At 35.2% G+C, this 15,829-nt stretch overlaps 1 protein-coding gene across 1 annotated transcript in view; it reads right to left on the bottom strand.

Annotated features, from left to right (window-relative positions):
* TXLNB (taxilin beta) overlaps window positions 1-15,829 on the bottom strand; it is a 203,551-nt gene that overhangs the window by 86,073 nt on the left and 101,649 nt on the right. Inside the window, exons 4-6 of the mRNA XM_053710659.1 lie at window positions 15,093-15,263; window positions 6,262-6,456; window positions 4,926-5,045 (exon numbers count right to left, since the gene is read on the bottom strand). Of these exons, the coding sequence (XP_053566634.1) occupies window positions 4,926-5,045; window positions 6,262-6,456; window positions 15,093-15,263 (486 nt within the window). The remainder of the gene's footprint in view (window positions 1-4,925; window positions 5,046-6,261; window positions 6,457-15,092; window positions 15,264-15,829) is intronic.

The raw sequence follows: 15,829 nt of genomic DNA, 5'->3' as shown, positions 1-15,829 counted from the left end.
TATAGATATATAGTCACGTTGATTGGAGTAGCCGTGCTAGTCCAGTGATTTAGATAACAAAAAAAAACAAGAGTATTGCATTGAGCAATGATACCTTTTTATTGGACTAACTATACATTTATAAGTTGACAAGCTTTTGGAAGTGTTCCTTCCTTTTTCAAGTCTGAAGCAATACTGACCAATTCAATGGAATTTACAGATTATATCTTGAAACACAGAATGTCTAAAAAGGACAGAAAGTGTTAGAGGTCTGAGTGCAGGGAGAGGAGGAGGTGTCGTAAAAATCATGAGGGGGGCTTAGGTAACAGAGGCAGACAGTGTCCAGTGTAGGAGAACAGACAGGGGAAATATATAGAAAACTATGCAGAAAACTTAGGGATTGTGAACCTTTCAAACTACCACCTGTCAGGACCAGAGATATCAGTACTGTCTAAAGGATTATCATTCTGTTCAAGTAAAAATCTAGACCACATACAACTGTACTCAGACTTAGAAGAATTCTTCAGGAGATTGTGGATAAAGGAATTTTTCTATGACAAAGAAAATACCAGCACTATGGAGGACTACAAGGGAAGTAAAAAGAATACAAATGTTACACCTGCACCAGGACATAACACAAAATAGGACAGCTATATTGAAAGCTTCCGGTTGAGAACTGCATCCCTGCTTAACACAAAGCAGAAAAAAAAAAGTATAACCTCTTACATTTAGAAAAAAACGCTATAAAAAACTTAATAAATAATGAAAATATTACCTTTAAGCCTGCGGACAAGGGAGGAGCAGTGGTGAGCATGAATACACAGGACTACATCACAGAGGGAAATAGACAATTATCAGATCAAACTTATTACAAGAAACTGGAAAAGGACCCCACCCAGGAATACACTCTTCAACTTAGAAAACTAATAAAAACATTCCCTAAACACACACAACATAAACTGGACAAACTGGTGCCCTCTAACCCTAGCATTGGAACACTTTACATGCTCCCAAAAATCCACAAACCAGGGAACCCAGGGAGACCAATAATAACAGGAATATTTGCTCTGACTGAGCAAATAACAGGCCTAGTGAAGAATATTCTCAAGCCCTTAGTTATTAACACCACTAGCTTTATAAAAGACACCACTTAACAGAATCAGCCAGGTAACATAATTGCCAGAGGATACTACCATACTTGTGACAATGGATGTGGAATCCCTGTACAGCAATATTCCACATAAAGATGGTATTGATGCCTGCTTAAATTTTCTTTCCTTGGACAGCCCTAACCAGACATACAGTGCTTCTACAGTCAATAATTCCATCTATCTACAAACTATGGGAACAGCCATGGGCACCAAAATGGCACCACAGTATGCAAACCTCTTCATGGCTGACTTAGAACAGAGATTCCTAGCCACAAAAAAACTAGAACATTTTCATAAATAATTTAATCGATTTCATGCCTCAATCAAACTTAAAATGAACTTTTCCAAAGACTGTATCAGCTTCTTGGATACAACAATATCCATCACAAATGACAAACTGTACTCATCTGTATACAGGAAACCAAAAGATAGATGCAACTGCCTCCACAGCCACAGCTCCCACCCCAATCACATAAAAAATCCATAATCTACAGTCAGGCTACCAGATATCACAGAATTTGCTCAGATACCAAGGAGTGTGATAAACACCTCATCACACTGTCCCAATCATTCAGAGAAAAAGCTTTACAAAACAAGGGTTATAAATAAAAATATTAACTCTGCCCTCAATACTCCACATGAACACCTACTACAATGCAGGGAGAATAAAAATATATCACATATCCCATTAATAGACAAATACAACCCTTCTCTTAAGGGATACGAAAAATCATAAAAAAGACTTACAGCCACTACTCATAGAGGATCCCACATTTAAAAAAATCTTTCCACATCCCCCTATCCTAACATTCAGACAACCACCTAACCTAAAACAGATACTGGTCCACAGGAACCTACCCCTTGAGAGAATGAACACACAGAATGGAACCAGGAGCTACAAAGGTCTTTGTAAACTATGTTAACACATTTGTGAAAGCAGCACAGCTAATCACAAGAGTAAATCCTATAACATTAAAGGGGCATATTCATGTATATCTGCAAATGTGGTATACATGATACATTGCACTGCATGTGAAGTGGGATGCTATATTGGAGAAACTAGCCAAAAACTGCACCTTCGGATGAACTTACACAGACACTCAATCAAAATATCACTGTGAAACAAGATACTGTACCCCTATTGGTCATCATTTCACCCAACCTGACCACTCCATCTAAAACCTCAAAATCAAGATTCTCCCCATGGAAAGAAAAACCTTTAAAATGAAAGTGATAATGTACTTCAACTCATTAAATTCTGGACTAAATGTATACTCTGGATTCTTAACACATTATCAAAATTTCTTGTAATGTACTCTAATATACATTGTCTCTGTTGTATGATTATTGTCAGAGCAATAGTGCAAAATGTGTAGTGGAAGGTAAATGTATTTTGAACTGTTGTGTGTATAAGGTTTAATGTGTTTTCCACTGAAATTACACAGAATTATTGATGGTAAATTATATGCTGTAAATGTTCTTATATATACATATTGTCTTGTATTGATTTGCAGAACTGGCCAGCTGCAATAATTATGCAAAGACAATATTTAGTTTAAATAATATTTAGTGGATGAATACAATTAAATCATGTATAATCTTAATAAAGATGTTTGTATATAGTTGTTTAACTTCTTTTACATAATTTTTCGAGTGGAATAAAATGTTTTTAACTCTAGAAAAATTTGACCCAGATAAGACTTTGAACAGTCAGACAGTTTTTTCTAACACCCGAGATCTCGTATCTTGAACCCTTATAACTTTAGTGTGCAATATTTTTTTTTAATAATTTTTATTAGACAGTGTTAATATGAGTGTAAGTGTACTTTGTAATGTATTTTTGAAGTGTTGCAGAAAAGCATTAACTACAGCTCTTCGAGTGCGGAAAGGATTGTTGCTTAAAAGGCGAATGCATGTGCGCAATCGCAATTTTTCAAGACTTGTAATACCTGCGCAATGGAAATTAATTGCGAAAACACCACATTGTGCATGGAAAACTCATAGCGCGCTACTTGTAATCTTGCTGAAAGAAAATTGGCATAATATGTAATTTTGCTTTGACAAATATTGACCTAATTTAAGATACAATTGATTGAACATTAACCCTTTAAGGACACAGCTTTCAGTTTGCTCAATTGTTTTATGACGGAAAAATTCCATCATATGTCCTTAAGAGGTTAAAGGATTACTTTCTGTTATAATTTTTAAGCTAAACAACTAACATATTAAAGTTAATAAACATTAATTAAAACCTACTGACCTATATTTTCTCCAAAATGAAGTTTCATAACGTTCTAAAAGTTATATCTTTTATTCGCCGATGATGTCACGTTATCCTGCCCACTATTTTCAGCACTGCATGTTCAAAATACTTAAACCAATAACTTTGAGTTTAAAGCGCCATTTTGAAACCTAGGTATTGTAAACGGATTGGTACAGAGCAAAGGATACCCACGGAGTGTGTTTGGAAAACAATTAAATTTGCAGACAAGATTTCTTATATACGGTAGAGATATGTTAATGAAATGCTATTGATAAAAGCGTATTTGGGGTAGTTAGTTAGTAACAGGCATAGAAAATATTTACTTACAGTGGCCCTTTAATATACATTTGTGATGTTTTCTTTATGTTTTTAAGCATCCTTTCCCTTGGTGAAAATGAAGTGTTATGCTTCTCTGAAAAAAATGACTGAGAAATTGTATTTTGTATTTTGTTTAAATTGACAGTAAACAACTTGTAATTACAGGACGTTTATGTTAAAATAACATATCAGCCAAGTCTTATCTTTTAAATACATCCGCACACAATTTGCCTTATTTGGAGGGGCCACTCTCATAAAGTTAATATAAAATGTAAAGTTTTGGAGTTGTTATCTGATGAAGCAACTTAGGGACAGATATGTAGCAGAGTTAGCTGTGAGAAGTCAACAGGGTGCATTTCAAGTTCTGAGATGAGAAATTGCTAAATTTCCAGAGCTAAATTACATGAAAAGGGGTCAAAATAAACAATAATAATATATTGCAAAGTTGTTTCCAGGGCCGGTGCTTGCATAAGGCTGTCTAGGTAGCCACCTTGGGGCACCCCAGCAGGGGGGAGCAAACATAGAGCAAGCAGATGGTGCAGCAGCATGGTAATCTCTGTGGTGGGAGTACTGCACTGCACACAATATTCATAAACTATAAAGGGGCAATCTTTTTTGGCTTCCTATCCCTACCTTTAAAGGGACAATCTTTAAAGGGACAGGAAGCCAAAAAACTGGACTGTTTACACTTGGTTCCATCCCCTCTCCAAACTTTCCCATTTTACAGATGTAAATATTCCAAAACTCAAACTGTTCTGAAATCCAAACCTTTTCCAATCCCAAGCAGTTTGGATACAAGGTTTTCTACCTGTATTTATATGGCATTTTCCTAAGTGTTGGGAATAGAGCCTGCAACCACAGTGTTTGAACAGATACCGAAAAGTTTTATTTTAACCAACTGAGTCATCTCAACAATTTGCAAAATGTATGCATTTGAGATTGTTTATATTATTGTCTGTATATAGCTTAAATGTATCGAATCATGTGGAAAGAACAAAATATGCAGAAAAAACAACTGAGATTAGTTTACAGAAATTGCACAGTGGAACACAAATATTATAATATTATACATTATGCTATTAACATTATAAAGCTCCTACTCTATTGAATCTCAAATTTGCACTCCACTGAATCACCGCTTATATTATAATTGCTTCAATTATTTTCTATTGACAACAGCATACCCACCCTGTTCTTTTCATATTCATACTCACAAAGTCCTTTTCTCTGTTATGTTTCTCCTGAGCTTCTTTCATCTGTTCCTGGGCCTGCTCCAGCCGGGCATCCACTAACTTCTGCTGAATTTCTCTCTGTTTAAATACCTTATCCAGGTGCTGCAAAAACACAATGTATTTCTCAATAATGTATTACAGAGTTTTAGCTCTAAATCTGTCAAATTTCTGTCATATTCTATTCCGTTTTATATTTCACATAAAGAATGTAAACTTGGGGCAGAGCAGATGTTTTCATTGAAATATTTTTTTTCTTAAGGGCCATTGTAGTGCAAAAATTGACTTGCTCTAATTTGTTAGAGCACATCATTTTAGCACTACTGACCCTGCAACTCTACAGGCCAGATTAAAAGTTGCGCACTAAGGGCCAGATTACAAGTGGAGAGCTAAATATTGCTTCCGCCCAAGCCATATTAGCGTTCTACTGAGTAATACCAGAGCACGCTAATGCCTAGGAAGCATTGCGCTTACAATGGGAGCCTCATTCTGATGCCGTCAAAGAGGGCATCAGAACCTAAGCACAGCGAAGGGGGTAAGTAACGCAGCGATGGCAGCAAATATAAATATATATGTATATGATTGTATAAATACACATTTATGTGTTAATATGTGTATTTACCTACAAGTTTATTCTTTTTTGAGGGGGTAAACACATATGCCTAGATGCCATTGCTGGTCTAATTTGTGTAGACTGGTGGTAATGACACATATCTCCATTATAGTGAACACAGTAAACAGCAATAGAAACTAGTAAGCTTAAATGGACATGAAACCAACATTTTTAATATGATCTAATTTGTTTTGTACTCTTCTTATCCTTTGTTGAAAAGAATACCTAGGTAGGCTCAGAAGCTGCTGATTGGTGGCTGCACATATACGTCTCTTGTCATTAGTTTTCAGCTGGCTCCCAGTAGTGCATTACTGATCCTTCAACAAATGATACCAAGAGAATGAAGCAAATTTAATAATAAAAGTATATTTGAAAGTTGTTTAAAATTGTATGATCTATCCGAATCATGAAAGAAACATTTTTTTGGTGTCATGTCCCTTTAAGTCAATAATAACATGTAATTTCCGCATTATAGTGTCCTTAAAGATACATATAAATGTGCATGCACATAAAAAGTGATCTTTCTTCATATGTTCCCTGTCTGTTTGATAGAGAAGGTTTTGGCACAAGCAGAGTCCGTTAAGCCGTTTACATCTGGTTAAATCAAGGCAACAGTCTATATTCTGCTCTAGTAATACCAAGCTGGCATTTTGTTTGCACTCATGTGCCTAAGAAAGATTGATAGCTATAACAGCTGTTCCATCTCACCTCCTCTCTGACTTCATATTGGTCAACAATGGTCTTTAATTTCTCTGCCAACTCTGTGTTTTCATTGCACAGCTTGGCATTTCTCTCGCTCTGTTGCGTAATCTGACCTTGAATATCATTCAGTGTTGTTTGGAAATGGTTTGTAATCTCTTTTCGCTTTTCTTCATCCTCTCTGGCATGTTGAATACACTCTTCCTGTAAACAAATGGAAACGTTGACATATAAAGCAATGCGCATGTTTACAAACAGATGTTAATTAAGTCATATTTCTGAAAACAAAAAGTGCCAGAGTATAAGTATATCGTTTTTAACTCTCCCGCTCAAGCGTTAACTGCGATAGGAGTACTATAAGCTTTTAGCACGCGTCGGGTGGTGCTCGTCTTATGAGTTGAAAGTAACCTTTTTTCGCTTGCGCACTAACCTGACAAACGTAAAAGGCAAACTTTGAATATCGCGTGTGCTATAACATATTTCCCCGTAGAAGTCAATGGAGCAAAGAAAAAGTTGTAAAAACCCCAACACCCTACTTGCGTGCAAACACGAATGCATATTCTTAAGTGCGCTAACCCGACATGAAAATATGAATATTTCACATTCCAATGTTCTTTGCATAGCAGAATATGTTCTATTTATTCATAAATACGTCTCTCTCTCTCTCTCTCTCTCTCTCTCTCTCTATATATATATATATATATATATATATATATACTGTATATATATTTATATATATATATATGATTTTTTTGGTAAAATTTATATTTATACCTATACATGATTATATATAGGTACAGATAAATATAGATATATATTGGAATATCTATTAAGAAATACTTAGAACATATTCTGCTATGTGGAGAACATAGGCATGTGAAATATTTACAGTAAATACATAGTTAAAACCTTTATTAAGAATGAATATTGTATAAATATGTTTTTACATGATTTCAACTTCTTAACTGCAAAGGCTCCAAGGCACATCTATTATATATGTCTATATATGTATACATATGTATTTATACCGTGTATATATGTCTGTAAATACACACACACACACACACATATATATATATATATATATATATATATACACACACATCTTTAGACATGTATATGTATGTATCTTTATGTAAAAACTCTTTGCCTGCCTTTTTTTCTTCCTAACACCTGAAATCTCCCTTTTTTAAAACAAATAATTTTTATCATATAGTGTTATTATGAGTGTAACTGTACTTTGTAATGTATTATTGATGTGTTTTGTGACAAATTTTTGTTTCGCGAAACAGTTAACCAGAGCTCTAAGGACGTGTTAACCATTCTATCGTAAAGCATCATTGCGCTCAAGCGATCGTGTTTACATTCAACTTGTAATACGAGTAGAAAACCAGACTCGCTCAAACATCTGTGATAAACCCCTTATTGCTCGCGCGTAACTGTTTGTGCTCCACTCGTAATCTGGCCCAAAATATTTACAGATCATTTAATATGATATCGGCAAGATACATTTTAACTAAAATGAATACAAAGAACAGCCATGTTTATAATATTGCTCCGGCTAATATCATTAAAGGGACACTGAACCCAAATGTTTTCTTTTGTGATTCAGATAGAGCATGCAAATTTAAGCAACTTTCTAATTTACTCCTATTATCAATTTTTCTTTGTTCTCTTGCTTTCTTTATTTAAAAAAGAAGGCATCTAAGCAATTTTTTGGGTTCAGAACCATGGAAAGCATATGTTTATTGGTGGGTGAATTTATCCACCAATCAGCAAGAACAACACAGTGTGTTCACCAAAAATGGGCCGGCATCTAAACTTACATTCTTGCATTTCAAATAAAGATACCAAGAGAATGAAGATAATTTGATAATAGGAGTAAATTAGAAAGTTGCTTAAAATTGCATGCTCTATCTGAATCACAAAAGAAAAAATGTGGGTTCAATGTCCCTTTAAAATAGAATATCTGCTCATAACAGCAACAATGCCAAATATATATACTATATATACAGAGAGTGCTGGTTCTTTGACATATTATATATTTATATATATACATATATATATATATATATATATATATATATACACAGACACAATTCAGCTGTTTATAAGTTATATTCACCCTCTCTTATTCTTTATATCTAGGTTTCATACTATCTGCCATTTTCAGTGCAGAGAAACATCCATTTGTAAATCTACAAACAAGTGGGTTTGATGTATTAACACACAGGAAAAAAAATGTCATAGTGGTCAGCAATATTAGGACATAAAGAAAACATTAACACTTTGAATACAGTTTCTCGCTGGTTTCTTTGCATGTATTTAGTCCAGTCTTTTAGAAAAGCTTGTCAAAATATTTATATCCCAAAAACTTCAATGGTGATCTTTGCAAAAATAAGTTTTAAGGATAAGAATATATCCTGTTGTGTAAGTGTAGTTAATACACTTCTTTTTTTATTTCAAATGTTTTATTATAAAAAAAATTCAGACAAAAAGTAGAAATATATTAAACGTAGAGATACAATTAAAGTATAACAATGCTTAGAGACATATTAAGTGTCGTATGAAGTCACATTGTCATGATTTTACAAAAAGCAAATTTGCAGTTCCAAAAGAATAGCAACAACTCAACAGGTGCTCTACATGTCGCCCAATAAATTCCTCCACTAAAATGTCATATAAAAAAGGTCTAACATGCTGTACAGTTTTATGTATGAGCTGCCCCACAAATGGGAGTAAAGTTACAACAACAAGAATAATTGAACCACAATAGTAGTAATGTAACTAAGATAATACTACACTAGAGTATGAGGAACCTATGGCTCAGTTTCATCATTAGTTATGGCTGCTGTAGGGTAATGGGAAGATAATATAAATGTAACACATTATTAGTGCCGGAGTTGAGGTTGCTCCTTTACTAAAAAGGCAAGATAAAGATGCAAAAGGAAAAAAATAAGAGGGGAGATGAGCCATGTAGTAATTAAAGCAGAAAAGTGAAGTGGGAGTAAGAAGCAGCTAGTATTGGGTAGAAGAAACGTATTAAGGCCCTGTGCTCTAAGATAGGATATATGGAAAGATATCCCTTCAATGGCTGTGACTTTGTGTATCTGCAATTATAGCAATACACAAAGGCCTAAATTACAAGTGGATATCTATTGATAACAGAGTGCACTATCAATATTGCAGGCCCGTGCAATGAATAGTGCACATTCTGATATTGCAAGTCTATGGTAAAACAGAATTACCAGAGAATGTTTAGCACGGTGAACATCTTTTTTGAACACTCTATACTTTCAATAGATAACTTAACCACTCTAAAATTCACTCAAATAAAGCCGTGAGTTATGTGTTTTGCTTGAGTGCAACACATAACAGCACTAAAAAATTTAGTGCGACTGGAGACCTGAAGTAAAATGTTTGGTTATATTTTTATTATAACCCTAACACATGTAAAATGTATTAAAATAAAGTATTTAAAGTATTTCACATTAAAGAACAAAAGCTTAAGTGGTATAAATGGATACTTACTAAATATTTAAATTTAAAGATGGTTCTTAGGGGCCTGCAAATTAATAAATTCCCTACTTATGACATCAAAGATATTCATTTTATTGAAAGGTGGAATCAGGCCAAAAGGATTATACCAATGGTGCAGTTTACATCTGGCGCCGCCGTCAAGGCGGGAGATCCTGGTCTAAACCACAGGGTGTGAATATGGTTAACCAAGTCTCTAGTAATGGTAAATTAAGTAATACTAACAAGAAAAATGCTAAACATTTTAAGAAGGGTTCCAAGCAGCAGCAACAGACTGACACCTCTAAAAAAGAATTAGACTTTACTGACAAAGATAGATTTGTTTCTGGCTTTGATACTGATGGCTTATCCAGCTCAGAGGGGGAAGATGTACTCCCTTCTATTCAGAATGCAGGTATAAGTGAAATTACCAGTACTCAACCTAAGGGTATCCTTAAGGAACACAAGACACCTGGGGCAATACCTAAACAAAATAGACAACAGATTTGGACCAGATCTCATTACACAGAGGAAAATGTTTCCTTTAGCAAACCGTCCACCGTTGTGGATACTTGCCCCCAGGTTTTTCACAGGGCCCCCGTACAATCCAGGGGAGGGGGCAATTCACAAGGAGCCAATCTAAGACAGAGATATCATACAAGGGGCAATCAGGAGAACAAGTACCAGTGAAGGATAATATGGTCATTAATCTATCCACATACCAGATTTCAGATTTGGAGAGAAAATTACTCAGTTATGGGTTAGGTTTTGTTCCCTCCCGGAACTTTGATTTGTTCCAAACTATTTTGGATGTTAACAAACTAGTGAGGGACCTTACCCTGAGGAAATTTTTCTCTAATGAAGATTCTCAGATTTCTACTAATACAACTTTAAGTAGAATTGTGCCTGGGGATGATTTTGACCTTGCATCTTTTGCTGATATCTGTGCCCTCAATGATTTAGAAGATCTGGCCATCCAGGTGGAGACTGATTTGGGCCAAGTGAATAATGAAATTGCTCCATGTAGATTGAGGTCTAAATCAAATTTGTATCCTTTACAGATTAGAGGCAAGAGTCTAGAGGTGTTTCATAAGAGAGTGGTAGAGGATCTCACTGCTCTCTCAAAATCTGATTCTGGATGTGCCTCTAACCTGTTAAGGAAGAAAAGAGAGGCTATTCTGAGTTTGCAGAACAACCAACACATAGTAATTTGTCCGTCTGATAAAGGTGGTAGTGTGATTGTCTTGGACAGAACTATGTATATTCATGAAGCTCATAGACAACTTCAAGATCTCAAGACCTATTTACCTTTGAGAAGTGACCCTACTAATGAATACAGGTAATTATTACAAGACATTTTGGATGATGGTTTGGAGATGGGCATCATGGATAGGCAGACCTTTGATTGCCTTTTGGTGGATAACCCCGTGATGGCCATCTTCCACCATTTTCCAAAGATCCACAAAAGCCTGAGAGAGGCTAAAGGTAGGCCTATTGTGGCAGGCATTGGCTCAATGTTGGAGCCACTTTCCAAACTGGTCGATCAGTTTTTTCAACCTCTGGTTCAGAGATTGCCCAGCTATATTAGGGATACCTAACATACTTTAACCAAATTAGAGAAGACAGTATGGGAAGAGGAATACAGTTGGGTGATGATTGATGTCGTCTCTCTGTATTCCTCAATCCCCCATGTTTTGGGCTTGCAAGCTATTACCTTTTTTTCTGGATTTATACACTGATCTTCCTATGTCCTACAAGAATTATGTCACCAGGGCAGTTAAATTTCTCCTTGAAAATAATTTTTTCATGTTCTCAGACATTTTCTACCTCCAGAGGTGTGGAACCGCGATGGGGGCAAAGTTCGCCCCATCCTACGCCAAACTCTTTATGGGGTGGTGGGAGCGGTTCCACGTCTTTGGAGGTAGCAATGTCTTTTCCAGCCACCTCGTTAAGTATATAAGATTTATAGATGATCTGTTGATCATATGGTCTGGTGGCTTTGTTGAAGCCCAGGAGTTTGTGAATTATCTTAATGACAATCAATGTGGACTCCAGTTTACCTTCGAGTGGAACAAAAATCACATACACTATCTAGATGTAACTCTATCTGCAGACACCTCTAAGAAAAAGGTATTCTCTACTTTGTATAGGAAACCCATTGCTGGCAATGCCCTTTTGCATGCCCACAGTAATCATTCTCAACATGTTTTTAAAGGGTTTGCGAAAGGGCAATTTATGCGGATAAAGTGCAATTGTACCATGGATAGTGAATTCCTTAGTGAAAGTAGGGACCTTACTAGACGTCTCCAAAATAGGGGATACCCAAAAAAATGGTGGAAAGAGCTTTTCATGAGGTTAAAAAGTTGGATAGGAGTGCATTGTTTATTCCTAAAGCAAGAAAGGATCAGAGTTCTTTTTCTGAAGGGAAGCAGAAACCACTATGCATTACTGCTTATTCTAACCAATATAATCAGGTGTGCTCTATCATCAGAAAGAACTTACCTATTCTTATGGGCGACAAACAATTGCGTAATACAATAGAGGGGGGTTGTGGTTTTGTATATAGGAAGAACCTGTCCCTAGGTAATCTATTGTCTCCCAGTTTACTTAAGAAGGATGGTTCCAGGAGCTCTTGGCTTCATTTTAAAGGGACGTTTAGATGTGGCAAGAGGAACTGTCGGTCATGTAACCATATGAATGTGTCTACATCTTTTAGGTCTACTACCTCGTCTGAGACTTTTGAGACTAGGGGCTGTGTTAAGTGTATAAATAAATTCATTATTTACTTAGTTGAATGTGTACATTGTTCTAGGCAATTTGTTGGTAGAACCACCAGAGAGGTGGGTACACGTATATAGGAGCATCTCTCATATATCACTAATGATAGAGCAGTGTCAGCATTATCTAGGCATTTCTTGGAGGTCCATGGTGGTAGTGTGAATTACTTCAGGTGGCAGGCTATTGAACAAATTACCAAACCACCGAGGGGTGGTGATAATTTTCAGATACTATGCAGACAAGAGATTTATTGGATACATAGACTGAATAGCCTGTCACCTGTCGGATTTAACTCCAAATGTGATATTATTAATTATTGGCATAGATAAGGTTCATCGACACAAAAAAACTCAGTGACACAAGGTGGTTAATAGGTGCACAAGAGAGAAAAGAGGAAGTTGTTAAAAGCTATACATATAAACTCAGGGAAACACAAAATGTGAGAGGCAGAAACAATGTTTTACAGGCTCTCACATGTGGGGAGGAAAGGATCTGTGCAGTGGTACACAAAAAGGGCTCATTAGGGGGTGTTTTAGATTAGTGGGTGTTTTTATTTTGGGGGGGGGGTTATTTTCATAGGGATTAGGTAAAAAAAAATTATTTTTGATAATTTTATTTTTTCTGTAATGTTAGACTTTTTTTTATTTTTTGTAATTTAATGTTAGTTTTTTTATTTTAATTGTAATTTAGTAGTAATTGGGGTTAATTTAGGGGTGTTAGGTTAGGAGGCTCAGTAATTAAATTAGTTATTTGCGTTGTGGGGTGGTTGGTGGTACAGGGGTTAATATATTAATTAGGGTTATTGCGATGTGGGGGCTTGGCGGTTTAGGGGTTAATAGGTTAATTAGGTTTATTGCGATGTGGGTGGTTGGCGGTTTAAGAGTAAATAGGTTAAATAGGTTTATTGCGATGTGGGGGGTTGGCGGTTTAGGGGTTAATATTTTAATTATGTTATTTGCGGATTAGGGGTTAATAACTTTATTATTTTGCGATGTTTGGGTTGACGGTTTAGGTGTTTGTTAATACTTTGTGTGGGAGGTTAGTTTTTTTTGTGTTATACTTCGTGTGGGTGGTTGCATGTTTTATTTGTATTTCTTGCGGGCGGTTACGTGTTTTTTAGTTATTTCATGCAGTTGTGTGTTTTTTAAGGATTCGGGTTTGCCTATGCTGCATCCAGGTGGATTCCAAAAATGGCAGGGTGGTGAAAGAATCCACCTGCGGTGGATTCTTTTGGCTGTGCGAGCAGTCAACATTCTTTTGGCTGCCTCGCACAGCCAACATTCCTTTGAGAATGCGTGCGCAACTGGCGTTACAAACGCGAATATAGTATATAGAGATAAATATATATACATGTATATATATATATGTATATATATATATATGTATATATATATATATATATATATGTATATACAGTATATGTGTGTGTGTGTGTGTATATATATATATATATATATATATATATATGTATATATATGTATATATATATACTGTATATGTATATATATGTGTATATTTATGTGTGTATATATATATATATATATATATATATATATATATATACTGTGTGTATGTTTGTATATATATATATATATATATATATACCGTTTATATATATGTTTATATATATATATATATATGTATATATATATATATATATGTATATATATATATATATATATATATATATATATATATATATATATATAGACACATAGACACGCACACACATTGTTGAAATGAGAATGGGGGTCCTTCCACAAACTTTGCACCAGAGCCCAGTAAAGTCTGGTAACGCCCATGCATTCTCTACCGATGATGAGTCTATTCTGTCTGTATATATAAATGTATTAATCAGTTTAATAAATTAATATATACAGAGTCAGTGTAGTGACAGTGCAAGTTAGTTGCAGTGCAAAGTAGCAAGGCTGTTTTAAGAATACTTAGTGATTGTGGAAGCTTCAAGGAAAAATACCCATCAAAATATTATTACTACTACTACTAATAAAAAGAAAATCCCTTATGGCACAGCTCAGTGCAGCCACAGAGTGAGAGGGAACTAAAATGCCCAAACAGCAGCATTTTAATTGTGAAAATGCAGGTACAATAATATTAATGTCAACTATAGTCCTTGCTGCTGCCCAGTATATATAATAACTTAGTAAGTGTGTTTTATAATGTGAGAGGCTAATGTGAGAGGCTGAGCTGTTCTGAGGTGCACAAATATTAGTGCCAACTATAGTCCTTACTGCTGAGTATAAGGGTCAATTGGGTTTATATATGTGTTTTTTGGGCGTATCATAGCCAATGCCTCACCAACCTATGACATTACTGCACATCACTGACAGATATGTATGTGATTTCCTGCTTATTCATATTACATTGTGCAAGAAGCTCTATACAAAATAAATGCATTTTTTTTAAATGTCATCCAAATTCATCAGCAGCTAAACATTAAAATAAATAAATGATAAAAATGGTGACTGTGAATTTGCCCCAAGTGGCCTACAAGATGCAGATGTAATACACTGTGCTGTAATAGTTACCTTAAGAGATTTGTTGTGTCTTTGCAGTTCACGGCACAGGCTTTCCAATTTGCTACGAGCTAGGATAGCTTTGCTGTGCTCACCCTGCAGTTGATCCTTCTCTTTTATGAGCTGTGTTTGGCGCTTCTGTAACTGTTTCAGCAACTTTTGTTCAGCACGATGTTCTTCAATCTAAAGAACAAAGCAAGAAAGCAAAATATGTTATGCACAGGACCAAAAGAGATACCGTTGACCTATAATATTAAGATTAAAACAACTGATGGAAATTAACGCTGTATATTTAATTTGTGACTTCCTGTCTGTAAATGATACCAGCCCACACATAAAAAGACAAAAATCATATCTCTATGGTTTTGGGGCATATAAGTTTCATTGCACAAGTCCCCTATTACCATCAATACACGGATAAAAACAGATCAATCTACAAACAAGTCCTTCAACTTGTGATGTAATCTGTAAACCGACAAAATTGCCATCTTGTTTGTCATTAATCTTGCACATTTAGGAGTGAAATTGTGACACTGATAATCATTTTATTTTGTTTTCAGGAAGTAATGATTTTAAGCTTTAGTGTTACTAATGGCAGAAGAACGTTAGAACTATGATCACTAGTAAAGCAAATGTAAACAAAATGATTAAATAGACATTTTACATTAAATGTAAAAAACTTCCAAAAACTTGTTTGTCAGTACATTTTGCATGAGACTAAATTGGAGTGATTCTTCAGGAAGTAAACA

This window comes from Bombina bombina, chromosome 4, assembly GCF_027579735.1.
Source record: "Bombina bombina isolate aBomBom1 chromosome 4, aBomBom1.pri, whole genome shotgun sequence".
Lineage (NCBI taxonomy): Eukaryota > Metazoa > Chordata > Amphibia > Anura > Bombinatoridae > Bombina > Bombina bombina.
Note: the sequence above shows the minus strand (reverse complement) of the source record. Positions and strands in the feature narration are given on the sequence as shown.